Source organism: Saimiri boliviensis, chromosome 5 (genome assembly GCF_048565385.1).
Source record: "Saimiri boliviensis isolate mSaiBol1 chromosome 5, mSaiBol1.pri, whole genome shotgun sequence".
Lineage (NCBI taxonomy): Eukaryota > Metazoa > Chordata > Mammalia > Primates > Cebidae > Saimiri > Saimiri boliviensis.
The window spans coordinates 68,436,521-68,455,958 of record NC_133453.1 but is presented as its reverse complement, the minus strand read 5'-3'; the positions used below and the strand labels follow the sequence as shown (position 1 = coordinate 68,455,958).

General features: G+C 39.5%; 2 protein-coding genes across 7 annotated transcripts in view; one reads left to right on the top strand and one right to left on the bottom strand.

Moving 5' to 3' along the window:
• The window catches only part of METTL8 (methyltransferase 8, tRNA N3-cytidine), a 111,346-nt gene that overhangs the window by 11,789 nt on the left and 80,119 nt on the right, over window positions 1–19,438 (bottom strand). For all 6 annotated transcript variants that reach the window (XR_012517721.1, XM_010352221.3, XM_074399488.1 and 3 more), the window contains 2 exons: window positions 8,053–8,423; window positions 5,508–5,557 (listed from right to left, as the gene is read on the bottom strand). Coding sequence is in view for 5 of the 6 variants with exons in the window: in XM_010352221.3 (XP_010350523.2) it covers window positions 5,508–5,557; window positions 8,053–8,423 (421 nt within the window). In the remaining variant the exon portion in view is untranslated. The remainder of the gene's footprint in view (window positions 1–5,507; window positions 5,558–8,052; window positions 8,424–19,438) is intronic.
• LOC101051011 (large ribosomal subunit protein eL32-like) lies at window positions 14,632–15,073 on the top strand. Its single transcript, XM_039469828.2, has one exon. The coding sequence runs from the start codon at window positions 14,666–14,668 to the stop codon at window positions 15,071–15,073; it is 408 nt and encodes a 135-aa protein (XP_039325762.2). The 5' UTR covers window positions 14,632–14,665.

Genomic DNA, 19,438 nt, shown 5'->3' with positions numbered 1-19,438 from the left:
GCTCTCTCACTCAGGCTGGAGTGCAGTGGCACAATCACGACTCACTGCAGCCTCAACCTCTGGGGCTCAAGTGATTCTCCCGCCTCAACCTCCCAAGTAGCAGGAACTACAGATGAATGCCACTGTTCCTGGACAATAGGCAGTATGATTTTTAATTGGCTTCTTCTCAAGTTAAATGTGTTCTGTTTGGTCTTTATTTGAAATTTAGTAATGATGGCTGGTCCACGGTTACTTAAGGCAGCCATATACTCTGAATTTTGTAGGCCCATACTCCTGCTGATGATGCTGTGTATGCTGGTATCAAATAATCCTTGCATCATGTTGCTTAGTACCATGTCTGAATCATAGAAAGAGGTGAGCATGTCATAAAACAGTGAGGACGGTCCTGGGTCTCATAGGTTTTATAGTCTAGTTGGGGACATAATTGGTTTTATACAACTTCTACAGGGGTATGGAAAGGGCCAGCACCCTGAGGTATAAGTCTTAAAAGTTCTGAAGGAGAAGGATGACATTATTAATTGAGGAGAAGGGGAAATGGCTGAAGAATTTAGAGGTGGGTGTCACTTGCCAGGATGAGAAGTAGCATTAATCCTGAGACTCAAACTGGTATATGGCAGGATATAAAGGTGGGCCTTGAAGCATATCATTAAGACTTCTAATCTGACTCAAGAGGTATTCCAAGCAAGGTGAACTTCTAAACTTCTAAATAAATAAATATGGAATACAAGCCCAAATATGCATTTAGCAAAATCTGACCCAGGCTCTGGTTATGTGGTTATATATAACCTCCCTTTGGGAGGATGAGGCAGGTGGATCACTTAAGGTCAGGAGTTTGATACCAGCCTGGCCAACATGGTGAAACCCTGTCTCTACTAAAAATGCAGAAAGTAGCTGGTTGTGGTGGTGCACACTTTTGTAATCCCAGCAACTCAGGAGGCTTTTTTTTTTTTTTTTTTGGTCGGGGGTATGGCGTTTTGCTCTTCTTGCCCAGGCTGGAGTCCAATGGCATGATCTCAGCTCACTGCATTCTCTGCCTCCTGGGTTCAAGCAATTCTCTCATCTTAGTCTCCCAAGTAGCAGGGATTACGGGCATGCTCTACTATGCCCAGCTAATTTCGCATTTTTAGTAGAGACGGGGTTTCACCATTTTGGTCAGGCTGGTCTCAAACTCATGACCTCAGGTGATCCACCCACCTCGGACTCCCAAAGTGTTGGGACTACAGGCGTAAGCCACTGTGCTCGGCCTCAGATTATATTCTTAAAGGCAACTCATTGATGAATAACTATGCTCACCCATAATTCACTCATTCTGTGGCACTAGAGATTTGCATTCAATTTAAGATCTATCCAAATAAGTTAAAGTATGATGAATAGGATTTGGTTATGAAAAGCTAACCAGTACCGAACCAAAGTTAAAACTTGTACTGCTTGGTCTTTTCTCATCCATCTCACATAAAAATAGTACTTTACTTCAGCATATTCCCTGGTTGTTTCCTATGAAATCCACGTAATTGTGACTTGTAATTTGCTGGGTGGTTTGAAATGCGTTTGAAATGTTCTCAGGAAACACTCAGATACCTATAGCACTATGTGGCTAATGGTTACGGCAAGGGCTTTGGAACCAGACTGCCTGAGGCAGGCGTCTCCAAACTTTTAAAACAGGGGGCCAGTTCACTGTCCCTCAGACCGTTGGAGGGCCGCCACATACTGTGCTCCTCTCACTGACCACCAATGAAAGAGATGCCCCTTCCTGAAGTGTGGCCGGGGCGGGGGTGGGGGGTGTGGGGGGCAGATAAATGGCCTCAGGGGGCCACATGCGGCCCGCCGGCCATAGTCTGGGGACGCCTGGCCTAAGGTTTGATTCTCAGCTTTACTATTTAGTTGCGTGACCTTGGGCTAGTTGCTTAATCTCTTCTTTAATTCAGTTCCCTCCTCTTTAAAAAAGAGATAAACATGGCATCTAAGGTGGTTGTTTGAACTGAATGGATTATCATTATTATTTTTTTAAATCCTTCCTAACATACTCTATCACATGAATGGATTCTTATAGCTAAAGTTTCCAGAAAGGTACCTGACTCAGAGTAAGCACTCAATAGATGTTAGTCATTATTATAATTGTTATTGCTATTATTATCACTATTATTATTAAAAGAAATTGCTTTTGCCTTCCAGGAACTTAAAAACTAACATAGCCCTCTAAAAACAAACAACAACAACAACAAAACAAAACAAAAAGCTTCCATATAGCTCAAAATGCTTTTCTGGACACTGGTGTGTCTAGCTCATTACAAATTCTCTGCAGTCTACCTTTGTGCAGTAGTTACCAAATACCCATAGATACAGAACACCCTAGGAGCTAAAGGAAAGCATGTGCCATTTGCCATGTGTCCTGCCAAGGTGGCAGCATGACCTCTGAGACGGAATTCCCACAGTAAAAGCAGCCCAAGTTGATGTCTTGTGACCACCCAATGATTTTCAGAACCTTTCTGTAAAATCAGCTGACTACCTTGGCCCTTCTCCCAGCAAACAGGTAAATATCACTACTGCCACCACACCACCAGTCTCTTGGCAGGGGGTTTATGAATTAAATGATCCTTGGAGAATGATATGACCTCTCCATTTCAGAGGTCTAATTATGGTAAAATATTCTGAAAATGTAAAACATTAATCCTATACTCTCTAAAAGTAGTAAAACATGATTTCTTAAGCAGAAAAAAAAACTCTAATCATCCCTTTGGAAGGCTAATCACTGGTTGCCTTTTAAAGATGAATTAATTATCTCAGGTTGAGATACAGTGATTTCTGAAACATGGATATGAGGCAAAGAAAGATACAGCCAAGAAAAGTTAGGGAGTGAGGAACCAAGAGCTTGCAATTGTAAGTTGAAGGGAGAAGCAGAGAGGGGAAAACTACAACTAGGAAGTGGAGGAATCAGAGATATTAATCAGTCGGTATATACTGAGCTCTAACTATGCTGTACTGTTAGGCAACCTGGGAAATCAGATTAGGATAAAATATGCCCGCTACCTTAAGGAATATAAAAAGTGGTTGGAGAGACAAGGAAGGCATAAAGAAATGACATGCTAAATAATATTTTGAGATCTGTCATAAAGTAACACACAATCAACGGCCAATATAATATATTTATGTGGATCATAAGCTTAGAGATCACTAGGGTAAAGAAATATAGCTATGTGGCATAAGGAAATTGGAAATTTCAGCCCAGAAATTAGAAAAAGAAAAGCAAAACTGATAAATACACAAAGAGAAAGGGCATCCAAAACTATACATTTACCAGCATCACCCATGCCTGGCCATATTAGCTGGTTATTAAATGATAATAAGGAATCACTCACTATTTATTATGTTAGGTTTATAATAATATAGAGAGTATACTGAATTTTGGGAGATACATCCTGAATAATCCAAGATAAAGTGTCATCATGTTGGCATTATATTGGTAATTGTTGAACTGAGGTGGTGGGCATATGGACATTCATTATACTCTTTGCTTTTCTGAATGCCTTTTTTATTTATTTTTATTTTTTTGCCGGGCACGGTGGCTCGAGCCTATAATCCCAGCAGTTTGGGAGGCTAAAGCGGGCAGATCACAAGGTCAGGCATTTGAGACCAGCCTGGCTAACATAGTGAAACTCCATCTCTACTAAAAATACAAAAAAAAAAAAAAAAAAAAAAAAATTTAGCCAGGCTCGGTGGCAGATGCCTGTAATCTCAAAATAAAATTTTTTTTGAGACAGAGTCTCTTGCTTTGTCACCCAGGCTGGAGTGCAGTGGTGTGATCTCCGCTCAATGAAACCTCCACCTCCTGGGTTCAAGTGATTCTCCTGCCCCAGCCTCCTGAGTCGCTGGGATTACAAAAGTGTGCACCACCACACCCAGCTACTTTTTGCATTTTTAGTAGAGACAGGGTTTCACCATGTTGGTCAGGCTGGTATCAAACTCCTGACCTCAAGTGATCCACCTGCCTCGTCTTCCCAAAGGGATTACAGGTGTGAGCCACGGCACCAGGCTCTGGATGCTTTTAAATTTTCATAATGAAAAGTTTAGAAGATCACATCATTTAAAAATATGCATGAAAACTGAAAGGAATTAAAACAAAAATTTTGTCAGTGGCTATGTTAGGATGACGGGGATGATGACTGATTCCCTCCCTCCCCTTTTCCTCTAATAGAAATGTTCTGCAATGTGCTAATGCTAGTTTTATAGTGGAAAAATAATGTGAATGCTATTGTGTAAACTTAAAAAAGAATAGAGCTTGGCAGACTGGCCACAAATAAAAGATGTTTGAAGAGTTTTGTGTCTTCATCATGGAAACAGTAAAAGACAGAGGTGAAATGGTGAACAGGAAGGGCGAGCCTGGAGCATATCTCTGTCGCTATAACCGACCTCTGCTTTTTTGAGTAGTAGGCTTAGTTGCTGCTACCTCCAAACAATTTTAAGCCTAGACACAATGATTTGGCATGCAAACATCTTACACAGGGTGTTGCTTCAGAAGGATGACTAAATGAAGGTTAAGTTGTAAGCTTTAAATTCAATTCTCTATGTGTAAAATGACATCGAAGTATCCAGGAGGAGTAAACAATCCCTGAAGTTTAGCAGTCCACAGCTCAGTGGAAGGATGAAATCGCTTCCTCTTTGTTTTTTTTGGAGATGGAGTTTCATACTTTTTGCCCAGACTGGAGTGCAACGGTGCAGTCCCGGCTCACTGCAACCTCCACCTCCCATGTTCAAGCAATTCTCCTGCCTCCGCCTCCCAAGTAGGTGGGATTATGGAGATGTGCCACCATGCTCGGCTAATTTTGTATTTTTAATAGAGGTGGGGTTTCACCATGTTGGTAATCTGCCTCTGCTTCCCTGAGTGCTGGGATTACAGGCGTGAGCCACGATGCCTGGTTTGCTTCCTCTTTTTTTTTAATCCTCTCACCCATATATACACAAGCTTAAAGAATTACTTCAAAAGGCTGGGTGGCTCACACCTGTAATCCCAGCACTTTGGGAGGCCGAAGTGGGCAAATCACCTGAGGCTGGGAGTTCGAGACCAGCCTGACTAACATGGAGAAACCCTGTCTCTACTAAAAATACAAAATTGGCCGGGCATGGTGCCATATGCATGTAATCCCAGCTACTGGGGAGGTTGAGGCAGTAGAATCCCTTGAATCCGGGACGCGGAGGTTGCAGTGAGTCGAGATTGCGTAGTTGTACTCCAGCCTAGGCAACAAGAGCGAAACATCGTCTCAAAAAAAAAAAGAAAATTACTTCAAAACAATGTTGGACAACCCGTGGCTATGAAACGCTATTTTCAGAGTAATTCCCAGTTCACATGAAAGTAGGCAGTTGGTCAAGACATTTCTTTTGAAAACTGCTTGAGCCATTTTGGTATAAGAATTAGAAACACTATTGGCATACACATAACAGTATTTTCCCAGAATTTCTCAACATTCCATAAATATGTAAAATTCTAAAGGAAAAAAACTCAAAAAACTCACTGCAAAGTGTTCAAAATTGGAAAAACACTATTTCCAGCTCCACAACCAACCTAAAATCAAAAGAACAAGCAAATATCAAAAAAGCAAGGTTAAATTTTTATCACCAATGTCAGATATTCTATTTAAAAAATGATTAGAAACTTACTAGATCTCTGGGTAGAGCAGAGTTTTCTAAACACAAAAGCAATGAAATAAATTACAGGAATGACACTAAGAAATCGGACTATGAAACCATTTAAAATTTTTACACACCAAAACCCAAATTAAACCAAATTAAAAAATAACAATACACTGTGAAAAAACCTGCAATAAATATGATAAAGGGCAAGACTCATTAGAAAAAAACAGATAAGCAGAGAAAATAAATGCACAGAACACAAAAGAAGTACAAAATATTTCAAACATTTAAAGAAGTATGTGACCTACTCAGTAATCAAAGAATGCGCATATTAAAGCAAGGTACAATTTTTGTCTAACAAAGTGAAAAACATTAAGAATATTTAAATCAGGCCGGGTGCGGTGGCTCAAGCCTGTAATCCCAGCACTTTGGGAGGCTGAGGCAGGCGGATCACAAGGTCAAGAGATCAAGACCATCCTGGTCAACATGGTGAAACCCCGTCTCTACTAAAAATACAAAAAATTAGCTGGGCATGGTGGCGCGTGCCTGTAATCCCAGCTACTCGGGAGGCTGAGGCAGGAGAATTGCTTGAACCCAGGAGCCGAGATCGCGCCATTGCACTCCAGCCTGGGTAACAAGAGCGAAACTCCGTCTCAAAAAAAAAACAAACAAAAAAAAGAGTATTAAAAATCTTCATAAATTATGAACTAGAAAATCTAACCTAAAACAATAAAAGAAAATGCAGCTAAAGTCTATACCCAAAGACATTTGGTTCAGAAAATCTGAAAACAATTAAAATGTCCAGTAGTAGCCGGGCGCGGTGGCTCAAGCCTGTAATCCCAGCACTTTGGGAGGCTGAGGCGGGTGGATCACGAGGTCAGGAGATCGAGACCATCCTGGTCAACACGGTGAAACCCCGTCTCTACTAAAAATACAAAAAATTAGCTGGGCATGGTGGTGCATGCCTGTAATCCCAGCTACTCAGGAGGCTGAGGCAGGAGAATTGCCTGAACCCAGGAGGCGGAGGTTGCGGTGAGCCAAGATCGCGCCATTGCACTCCAGCCTAGGTAGCAAGAACGAAACTCCATCTCAAAAAAAAAAAAAAAAAAAAAAAGCCGGGCGCGGTGGCTCAAGCCTGTAATCCCAGCACTTTGGGAGGCCGAGCTGGGTGGATCACGAGGTCGAGAGATTGAGACCATCCTGGTCAACATGGTGAAACCCCATCTCTACTAAAAATACAAAAAATTAGCTGGACATGGTGGCGCGTGCCTGTAATCCCAGCTACTCAGGAGGCTGAGGCAGGAGAATTGCCTGAGCCCAGGAGGCAGAGGTTGCGGTGAGCTGAGATCGGGCCATTGCACACCAGCCTGGGTAACAAGAGCGAAACTCTGTCTCAAAAAAAAAAAAAAAAAAAAAAAAAAAAAAAAAAAATGTCCAGTAGTGTGAAAATACAAAAGTAAAAAAACTATAGTACTCCACATATTTTGTAGCCATGAAAGTATTTATAATTTTTAAAGGCAGTGAAAACTGCTTATGATACCATGTTAAATAGAAACAAAGAAAACCCAAAATACATGTACAGCATATAAACAAAAGAAGAGAACGGTCAGCTGGGCACGGTGGCTCATGCCTGTAATCCCAGCACTTTGGGAGTCTGGGTGGGCGGATCACCTGAGGCTAGGAGTTCAAAACCAGCCTGGCCAACATGGCGAAACCCTGTCTCTACTAAAAATACAAAAAAATTAGCTGGGTGTGGTGGCGGGAGCCTGTTATCCCAGCTACTCTGGAGGTTGAGGCAGAACTGCTTAAACCTGGGAGGCAGAAATTGCAGTGAGCCAAGATGGCTCCATTGCACTTTAGCCTGGGCAACAAGAACAAAACAAAACAAACCAAAAAAAAAAGAAGAAAAAGGTCAGTAAAATGTTAATAGTGGTTAAATCCTTTGTTCGTAGGATTGTTGATAATTTATCTCCTCTTTAGCAAATTCTCTCTCTCTCTCTAATCAATATACATGCCTTTATAGTCAGAAAGACAGGGTTTAGTTTTATAAATAAAAGACCAAGGTCTAGACCAGATTATCGCAAATTATATATCTCACTTATTTCCATTTTACCTAAAAAGGGGTAATAAGAAACAGAGTAAAAATTAAGGCTAAAACTTAATTGGTACTTAAAACGGCCCTCAGATTAAAATGAAAAGACAATTTTTTTAAAAAAAGTAACAAAACCAAATTTAAACCACAAGCTTAAAACTTGACTGATTAAAGACATGAGTCCCTTAAATATTATTTATGCACAAAAGTATACTGAATGCTTATTTAGATTTAATAGTTTTCCACCAAAAAATCTGTATTATTAATAAAATAATACAGAATATACATTTTCATATTATTTGTCACCTCCCATTTTTGTCCCTTGAACACAGTACCTCTAGTATCCTGAAACTGGCATTGCTACCAGGAAACAATTCAGTCTTCATAGGTCCTTTTTTGTGTTTTTCAGAGTCTAGGTTGGAAAAATCAGATTCTGTTTTGCTTTGACCTTCTGAAGAGCCAAAACTTTTCACATAATGACTTTTTTCTTCAGGCACAGTAGGACAGTGCATTCTTGAGAAACAATTTGTAGCACTAGTTTTTACATGATCCCATGACGATTCTCTTGCCTTCTCTTCAGTTTTTTTATCAAATGGAAGAATTTCAGGAAATTCACTCAACAGCCAATTACGATCCTTGAAAAACTTATTCTTATGAATCTTGTAAAATGTGTCCCAGTATTTACTAGCTTCTCTCTCAAACTTAACTAAAAGAAAGAAGAAAAAATATTTTACTATGAATTATATTTACCATTAGCTACTATCTTGATAATAAATATTGTTAAACATATATACATTATCATTTATAACAATTATATTTACTAGTGAATAACTTTAATATTATAGTATCTTAATCTATCTGATAAAAGATTAAAAATACAGAGCTTTAATTCTCTCAAAATGTGTCAGTGTGTGCGATATTTAGTCCTACCCATGTAAATCTGCTTCTATCTTAACAATTTAGCCAATAAATTTTGTGAGGAATATAATCATGGCAAACAATTTCTAACAGTCTAATTTTGTTATCTTAACAATCACATTGTTACCAACAACCTGTGTGGTTTTTTTTAATTATCTTTTTTTTTTTTTTGAGACAGAGTTTCGCTCTTGTTACCCAGGCTGGAGTGCAATGGCGCAATATCAGCTCACTGCAACCTCCGCCTCCTGGGTACAAGCAATTCTCCTGCCTCAGCCTCCTGGGTAGCTGGGATTACAGGCACATGTCACCATGCCCAGCTAATGTTTTGTATTTTTAGTAGAGACGGGGTTTCACCATGTTGACCAGGATGGTCTCGATCTTTTGACCTCGTGATCCACCCGCCTCGGCCTCCCAAAGTGCTGGGATTACAGGCTTGAGCCACTGCGCCTGGCCTTCTTTTTTTTTATTATCTTAAAGAAAGGATGAGGGCTGGGCGAAGTGACTCACACCTGTAATCCCAGCACTTTGGGAGGATGAGGTGGGCGGATCACTTGAAGTCAGGAGTTCAAGACCAGCCTGGTCAACATGTTGAAACCCAGTCTCTACTAAAAACACAAAAACTAGATGTGTGTGGTGATGGACACCTGTAATTGCAGCTACTCAGTAGGCTGAGGCAGGAGAATTGCTTGAACTAGGGAGGAGGAAGTTGTAGTGAGCAGAGATCGTGCCATTGCACTCCAGCCTGGGTGACACAGCAAGACTCTGTCTCAAAAAAAAAGGATGAGCCTAGTGCAGGGGCTCATGCCCTGTAGTTCTCAGGAGGCTGGGGCAGGACTGCTTGAGCCTAGGAGTTTGAGGTTGCAATGAGCAATGATTGTGCCACTCTCCAGCCTGGGTGACACAGTGAGACCCTGTCTCAAAAATAAATAAATAAAAATAAAAAAGAAAGGACACCTCATTTTTAATGTATTTACAAATACAATTTCAGCATAACAAATGTGCAAATTGATGATCAGGCAGGAAATTTCAAAATTATAGACAACATAATTTAAGAGCTAAAAGTGTCCATTGGAATAATTTACTCCAACCCCTCTTTTTGCATTTGAAGAAAGGATCTAAACCCAGTTGTTCCAAGTCCTAGAGCCCTATCACAGTGAAATGGTGGCCATGTCTCCTGACTCTTGGAGTCCGAAGGCCATCCTGTAACTCCATTCTTCCTCCAACCTCCAAGGCATCTCTTCCTATTGACATTTCCCAACATGAAGCCTTAAAGAAAATTTCTGATGCTCTTAAAACAACTATGCATTTTATGATGTCATCCTAGAGTCAGGGTTAGGTCAACAGTCTCAGAGCTTCAGGTAATTTTTAGCTTTCTGCCTCTTCTTATTTGCACCTTAAATTAATAAAGCAATTCACTCTCTCCCTCATTTAATCAACAAACATTCCTTTTTTTTTTTTGGATTTTCAGTAGAGACAGGGTTTCACTATGTGGGCCAAGTTGGTCTTGAACTCCTGACCTCAAGTGATCTGTGTGCCTTGGCCTCCCAATATTGGGATTATAGGCATGAGCCACTGTGTCTAGCCCATTCCTTACCCCTTCCTTTTCTTTTCCATATTCTTGGGGTGCTACAGGAAATAACAATTTCTTGAGTGCTATTATGTAATAGGCTTAATCCATGCATTAGAATTACCTTAACCTGCTGTAGGCGCATGCCGTTTTTAAAGTGCTTTCAAAGAATGCAAAAGCGTTCTTTCTAGGAATACAGAATAATTTACAAGATTTGGTGTTAGGTGAAAAAGCAAGGTATATAACAGTGTCTATATTCTGTAACCACTCATTAAAATAAGAAAATACATGTGTATCGTTACATAGAAACATTCATGTACTCTCTCTCTCTCTCTTACTTGTAGAATGTATGAAATAATTCTGGAAGGATAATTACATAATCAGTAATACTGGTTGCCTCTCGGGAGAGGAAAGGAGTGGCTGGGGACCACAGTTGGGAAGGAGAATTTTCATTTGAATTTTGATCCATATGAATTTACTATATATTCCAAAAATAAACTAAAAATAAAAATAAGAGATGCATTTCCTTCATAATTCTAAAGAAGCCCCTACTCAGAACAGGCAGTTGCCTGTAATCAGGTTCATCTTTGTTACAGAGCCTGGTCCTGAAGCCCTTATAGTTTTAATTTTCTTCTTTCCAATTTTATCTTTATGGCCTTGTACATGGATCTCCACCCATCTGGCCACAAGACTTCCTTCCCATCAAGGCTGAATTGTATCTGGCAGCAGGACTGCTATAAAGACTGAAACTCCTGTCTGTATTTAACGTCTGAGAAATGAAAGTGGATCTCTGTAACAAAAGAATTACGTGATGTTAAGTCCAAAACATGCTCACTTCTGCACTAATGGAGAGAAATCTATTTATGGTTAATCTAACCTATAAATTTGTCTTTTAAATAGTTCTATCTCTACCTTTTTTCCATCTTTTTCAATAACTTTAGTATATCTCCACTTTAAAAAATTGGAATGTGCTTGATATACTGTGTAAGAAAACAACACTCTGAAAATCAGACTCAGGAGAAATTATAAAAGAGTCAAATTTTCCCAGGGTCTTCTCAAGCCTTCCTTCCTTTCTTTACCTTAAAAAACTCTTTGTAACTCATTCCATGCAGTTAAAAGATTTTCTGCCTAACAAAAAGCAGCCACCTAAGAAGACCCATATTTAGTGAAATCTCTAGTATTTGAATTTACAATATCAAGCTACTTGTGAAGTGAGTTTAAGCCTAATTACCAGTAACTAGAATGTACTGTAATACTATATCTTGATTAATTTGTGGGACTATCCCTCTAGGAATTAACTGGGGTAGGGGAATTGCAGGGTAGTAACCTAATAAAAGATGTGCATAGCAGCCAGGCATGGTGGTTCAGGCCTGTAATTCCAACACTTTGGAAGGCCCAGGCAGCAGGACTGCTTGAAGCTTAGAGTTCAAGACGAGCGTGGACAACAAAGCAAGACCCTGTCTCTACTTAAAAAAAAAAAAAAAATGTGTATAGCAGTTCTATTTATTTATTGAGACAAAGTCTTGCTCTGTCACCAGGCACCAGCCTGGAGTACAGTGGTATGATCTCAGCTCACTGCAACCTCTGCCTCCAGGGTTCAAGCAATTCTCCTGCCTCAGCCTCCTGAGTAGCTGGGGCTACAGGCACATGCCACTGCACCTAGCTAATTTGTGTATTTTTTAGTAGAGATGGGATTACACCATGTTGGCCAGGATGGTCTCAATCTCTTGACCTCGTGATCTGCCCGCCTCCCAAAGTGCTGGGATTATAGGCGTGAGCCACCACACCCGGCCAGCAGTTCTATTTATATTAGGAAAAAGTGGGGAAAACTCAAATGCCCAACAACATGGGAATGAGCAAGCAAACCATGCAGTTCAAACAGGGTAACTTTATGTAGCAATTTAAAAATAAAGGATAATAGGCTGGGAGTGGTGGCTCACACCTGTAATCCCAGTTACTCGGGAGTCTGAGGCAGGAGAATCACTTGAACCTGGGAAGCAGAGATTGCAGTAAGCTGGGATCACGCCATCGCACTCGAGCCTGGGTAACAAGAGTGAAACTCCGTCTCAAAAAGATAAGTAAAAATAAACAAATAAATACAGGATAATAATATTAAGAGAAAATACACAGAATAGTATATACATTGATGGAAGCTCTAAAATTTATTTGATAGGCATTCATAACAATCAGAATTTGAAGCAATGATAATTTAATCATTATTAGGTACCTCTTTCTTTTGCAAAGCTTTATCTACTTCTCACACAAAGATAAAGAATCTTAGCTGAATTCTTCATTTAAATTGCCTACAGAGTTTCCTCATTTGATCAAGAGTTTGAATTAGAGTAGTATTTCTAAAGTCTGTTTAAGCTCTAAAAATTCTGTGTACTTTCCTATTAAGCCCCATGAATTTATGGAGAACATTAAACATTATCAGTTCTACAAACTCCAAAATCTTGGATCAGATTGCTGTTTTAAACATGAGTCTGTACTACTGTTTTATTTTTTACAATTTAAAGAGAAAATGAATCTGTAGTGACGTGACTGCAATCTGGTTGAGAAACCAAACATGTCAAACATCTAAATGCAACTCTAGCCCACGTAATCTATAAAAATAACTTGATTACTATTAGTAAACGATAGAGTTTGCTAATATACATATTTTCAAGCCTTTTTCAACTATTTCCCACTCAGGAATTAGGAAAAAAGAAATCAGATAATTATGTAAATTATACCATTAACAGTAGCATTAAAAATAATAACACATATTAAATGTTTATTATGGGCTACACACTATGTCAAATGCTTTACTTGGATTTTTCCCCCTATTTAATCCTAGCAGTATCTCTCAGATAGATTTTATTATTCCAATTGCAGAGAAAAAAAATTCAATGTCAGAGGGAATAAAGAATTTCCCCAAGGTCACCCAGCCAGAAAGAGTAGAGTCACGTCTGCTCAACTCTGAAGCCCATGCTCTCACCCATTACAACACAGTCAGTATCAATCCCCTCCAAAATAATTCTGAAAATCATCTCTGCTTTTCTGATTTGTACTTTCTTCTCAATTATGAAGTATCAAGTTGAAATTAAAACCTCAGTGTGGCTTACAATCAGCATAAATACATTGTAAAAATAATGCTGATTGGAGTTACCCTTCATTAAGACAGATCAGAAATACATAATTAAACTGCATACTTTGAATTATAAGAAATATAAACCATGCAAAGTTATATGATGAAATGATGAGCAATAGAACATTAAATGCTCTATGAGAATAGATGGGTTTGTGGCATGGAAACAAAACAGAGAAGCAGCACCAGTGGCTGGAATTTGGCTTTTTTTTTCTTTTTTTTCTTTTTTAACTTTTTCTTTTCTTTTTGCCAGCTGCCTGTAAGATAGGAATTTGGCTTTCAGCAGCTTCTCCAATCAATGCTGGCAACTCCATAGTTCCCAGTAATGTGTGAGAGCTTCTGAGAACCCCACAGCTTGGTCAATCATCATAATTATGATTATGAGACAACAAACACCTTCAGTGTATGATTTAATTTCCTGAATTGTAAGAGTATCTGTGTTAACAGGGAATTGGAGGAGTTACTGCTCTGACCATGAGTGAAAAATTCCGTATCAAGCTGCTGGTAAGGCAGGTCAGTAATTATAAAATAACAGTGTGGAGAAATCTGCCCTGTCTTCATCTTGTCTAACTGACCTTATAAACAGGTGTATTAATGATGAATTTTTTTGAAGGAAAATTTTTTTTCTTTTTTCTTTCCTAGGTTGGTGATTCAGAGTTAATTGCTTTATGCCAGTGGCAGTAAGAGGGATGCAGTGATCTATTTAACTATAGCCCAATGAAGCAACTTCTCAATTATTCACTTATTAAATTCAATGCTGCTGAGGGAAAGAAAAAATATGCACACTAACCATCCTTAAATATTCAGAATTCATTCTGAATCACACTGAACTCACAACTAAGAAATTGAATTAAACCATTTATGTATGACATATATAATATGATTAATATGAATTATGAAAATTTATTCTAAGTTGCCATGTAACAAAAAGCAATTTAAAGTTATTTTTGCACATCAATTACGCAAATACCTGCGCTCTCAAAGTTGAAAATTTCCACACATCAATGAGAAAATTCATTGTCGAATAAAACTCTTAAACTTGTGAAATTAAAAGTAGGTTTGTAAGAGCACTGCATAAAATTTTAAACAACCAAAGTCAACTTATAAACAACCTAAATTTATAAGCACAAACTCTGTTTTTTATTTCACATAGAACATCCTCTCAATGGTAAGGTGTTCACCAAGTAAAGTATAGTGAGACACATTCTTTTGCTTGATATAGATAACTTTCCATAGGTAGTTAGTTATTATTTGCATGATATTTAAAAGTAAAAATAGCCCTTCTCTCTCCCTCGGTGCTGCCTACGGAGGTAGCGGCGATCTCCTCCTCGGCATCATGGCCGCCCTTAGACCCCTTGTGAAACCCAAGATCGTCAAAAAGAGAACCAAGAAGTTCATCCGGCACCAGTCAGGCCGATATGTCAAAATTAAGCGTAACTGGCGGAAACCCAGAGGTATTGACAACAGGGTCCATAGAAGGTTCAAGGGCCAGATCTTGATGCCTAACATTGGTTATGGGAGCAACAAGAAAACAAAGCACATGCTGCCCAGTGGCTTCCGGAAGTTCCTGGTCCACAACGTCAAGGAGCTGGAAGTGCTGCTGATGTGCAACAAATCTTACTGTGCTGAGATTGCTCACAATGTTTCCTCCAAGAACTGGAAAGCCATCGTGGAAAGAGCTGCCCAGCTGGCCATCAGAGTTACCAACCCCAATGCCAGGCTGCACAGCGAAGAAAATGAGTAGACAGGTTATGTGCAAGTTTTGTGTTTAAATAAAACTGGCATCTTCCTACCTTAAAAAAAAAAAAAAAAAAAAAAAGTAAAAATAGTAGGCTTTTGTTATTCAGTTTAAAAGACCCATTACATTTGCTAAATAGCTGAGATAGGACACGCTGGAGATTTTTTTTTTAAGGAAATTATAAAATATAATTATGTTTAATTATGTTAACTCAAAAACTGTCAAATGTATCTTCCATTTTTCTGAATTAACTTGCTTTTAAAAGAAATCTGAGCTGTAGTAAAATTGAAAAGAAATCACAAAAGGGAAATGCGTAATTAAAAATCATTAATCTGGGCAATCTAATTGAAAGAAATGCTAGTTTTTTTTTGTTTTTTTTTTTTTTTGAGACAGAGGCTTACTCTGCACCCAGCTTGGAGTGCAGTGGTGCAATCACAGCTCACTGCAGCCTTGACCTCCTGGGCTTAAGTGATCCTTCAATCTCAGCCTCCCAAGTAGCTGGGACTACTGGCACACCCAACCACGCCTAGTTAACTTTTGAATTTTTTGTAGAAATGGGGTCTCATTGCTGCTCAGGCTGGTCTCAAATTTCTGGGCTCAAGTGATCCTCCCACCTCAGTTTCCCAAAGTGTTGGGATTACAGATGTGAGCCACTGCATCAGATCCTAGATGCCGTATACATTTTAATCACAGAAATGAAATGTCAACCATCCTGCAGCAAAAGACTATTATTTGTGATGCATAAGTTCTTACTTTCAGCTTGTGAGAGTGTTTCTTGATTTCAGTTCTCACCAACAGCTGACACAATATGTGAACAATGGGAAATGGGAGTGACAGGAGAGCCCGAGACACACAGGACCAAAAGAAATGTGCCAGAGTTGGCTAGCATGGGAGAACAACCAGTATTTCCTCCCAGTTGCATTAAAATAAAGTGAGATAGTATCAGTAAACAGTGCTCCTGCTGTGTAACAATCTGCATATAGAATACTCTACATATAGAATACCTAGGACTCTCCTAGGTAAGAAAAGACGGTGGTTCACAGAGGCACTTGCCAAAGAGACAGGTCACAGCTTCCTGTGGGTTCTCACAGTGTTTGAAAGTAGAGCTTTTAAACAATCTATTTGCCTTGACCCATATTCATCAGAGACATTAAATATGAAACCTGAAGCCTCAACCAGGGTGCTGGAGACTGGCAGGTCTGTAATCCCTAGCAAAAACTGCACTGGGTGGCTCTCACTGTAACGTCCTGCCACTCAATATGGTTCCTCACAACAAAAGCATTCTTCCTTTGCCACCCTCTGGGCAGCCTCAGTTACTGCTCTGTGTGCCTTTGCTTATGTGTGATAAGATGGTCACCCCCATAATGTGTTCCTTCTCTCTACAGTGGTCCCCTGACAGGTATGAAGCCCATCACACTGAATAGTGTTACAGAGAGGATGCAGAGGGGACCCAGCAGAAGCCCCTACCTCTTGGAGTCATTTTGAAATGGAATTTTTTGTTCTGTGTCTCCACAGGAGTCAGAAAACTTGCACAGAAAGAGACTGGACATATTAATAAGCAAATCAAATGCTTTAAAGTGGTATCATCAACCCTCTCCTGCCTGCCTTTCCTGCTTCTATAGAGAGAGGCCAGTCACCACCTTTCTATTTCAGTCACACTACGGTTCTATGGGAACTGTCATTTTCCTTTACTGTGGTTTCCAAGGCCCTAAAATAACCTTCTCATTAGCTTCACTCAAGTTCATTGTTAACATAAATAGGACAAAATAGGCAGCCACATACAGAGCACTTTAAGGTAACATTATCAGCACTGCTCATCTATTTATGTTCTAAACGGAAATATTGAAAAATAGGGCAAAAAATCCTTAGTTTTTCATATTATCAGGAAATATATTGTGGATAATTTTTAACTTCCTGGAAATGAATTAAGATGGCTGATAACTTTTAATTCAGTGTAGGCTTGACTCTCTCTGTCACATCCAGGTGGCCACTAGCAGAAGCTTGAGTAATGTGGAAAATATGTCTGTGCAGCTGCTGGCAAAGAAGCAAAGTTATACTTCCTCAGAAACAGTGACAGAGTTCCTGCAAAGGAATGCAATGTTGCTGATTCGTAAGCAGTACGGACACTGGTATGCACCCTCAAATCCAACCCTAATACTTCCTGGCCATATTCCACTCAGGGACTTCATGGTTGAAGCTTACAAAAATAGAATGATGCCCCTGTGGATCAGGTGCTCTTTGTTTTTGTCCACCCTCCAGGATACATTAAGGAGCTTAGGAGGAGGACAGAGAACTGGCTCTACGAAATAGCAAATGATACCATAAGATAAGATAGGTAGGCACTGCCCTCTTCACTAGTTAAGAGCAGCTAATGAGGGCAGTCTCATTAGCTCAGGCTCCCCAGCTACCTTTGCTTCAAACTTTAGCCTCAATTTGTGGACTAAAGTCACCAGGACAATAGTTAACTACCAGTGGGATTAGTGATCTTCCCTATGCTTGGCTTACACAGAGGAATGCTGGTGTCTTTCCCTGGGGAGTTCCAGGACAGCTGATCAATCTAGAAACAAAATTCTATCTTCCAGGACAGCTGATCAATCTAGAAACAAAATTCTATCTCAGGGATTGGAAACCTTTTTCTGTAATGGGCCAGATAGTATTTTGGTCTCTGTGGGCCAGTTGCAACAGTCTTTGTTGCAACGACTCAACACTGGCTATAGCTCAAAAGTAGCCATAGACAGTATGTCAATAAGTGAGTGTGTCTGTGTTCCAATAAACTATTAAGAAAAATAGGCAGCAGGCTGGATTTGGACCATAGGCTATGGTTTGCTGATCCTTGCTTTATCTAACAGTTACACGGATGTTCCCACAAGGGTGACCAAAAAATGATGACTAGAACCAAGTTATTCTGGCAAAACTAATCTATTGTATTTGAAGCCAGAAATAGTGGCCCTTAAGGGCCACCATTTGTGGGATTGGTGGGGTCAGGGGGAGTGCTGTAATTGGGAAGGAGCACATGGAAGCTTCTGGGTTAATAGTAATATTCTGGGCCGGGCGCGGTGGCTCAAGCCTGTAATCCCAGCACTTTGGGAGGCTGAGGCGGGTGAATCACGAGGTCAAGAGATCGAGACCATCCTGGTCAATATGGTGAAACCCCGTCTCTACTAAAAATACAAAAAATTAGCTGGGCATGGTGGCGCATGCCTGTAATCCCAGCTACTCAGGAGGCTGAGGCAGGAGAATTGCCTGAATCCAGGAGGTGGAGGTTGCAGTGAGCCGAGATCGTGCCATTGCACTCCAGCCTGGGAAACAAGAGTGAAACTCCGTCTCAAAAAAAAAAAAAAAAAAAAGTAATATTCTGTTTCTTGATGTGGGTGATGTTTACATAAGTGTGTTCACTTTGTGAAAATTTATTGAACAATGTGAGAATTCATTTATCAGTTGTATAAATTTCTATTTTATACTTAAACTATTTTTAAAAAGAAAAAAAAAGAACCAACATGTTCTAAGGGAGAAATCATTTTAAGAAAAATAAGGTGGAAAATTCTATAGAGAAGAATATAGGAGTTGGGCAAAGTGTGGGTTCCCAGCTATGCAATGAGGACAACACAGGCCAACTTTTTTGTTTCTTGAAACGGAGTCTCACTCTTTTGGCAGGCTGGAGTGTAGTGGCACAATCTTGGCAGCCTCCCAAGTAGCTGGGACTACAGGTGTGTGCCACCACACCTAGCTAATTTTTGTAGTTTTTTTTTTTAGTAGAGACAGGGTTTCACGATGTTGGCCAGGATGGTCTCAATCTCGTGACCTCGTGATCTGCCTGCCTCAGCCTCCCAAAGTGCTGGGATTACAGGCTTGAGCCACCGCGCCCAAACGACACAGGCCAACTTCTTTGGTTTGTAGTGTGCTTTTTTTTTTTTTTATTGTGATAAAACCACATAAAATTTACCATCTTAACTATTTTAAAATGCATAATTCAGTGAAGTATATTCATATTGTTGTGAAACAGACCTCTAGGATGCTTTTATCTTGCCAGACTATTAACTATATACCCATTAAATGACAACTCTCCCTTTTATGGAAAAGTGTTTATGAAATAACATGAGGTTAAAAAAGTAGATCCCCAAACTATGTATTATAATGACAACTGCTTAAAATTATATACACATTGGGTAAATGTTCTAAATGGTGAACTAAAAACAATTATATTAGAATAGTAGGATTAAGAGGGAATTATCTTAAATTTTCTTAATGTTTATCCCCTTTCTCTAGCCCTTGGTAACCACCATTTTTCTTTCTATGAATTTGACTACTTTAGATGTCTCATATAAGTGGAATCATACAGTATTTGTCTTTTTCTGATGGCTTATTTCACTT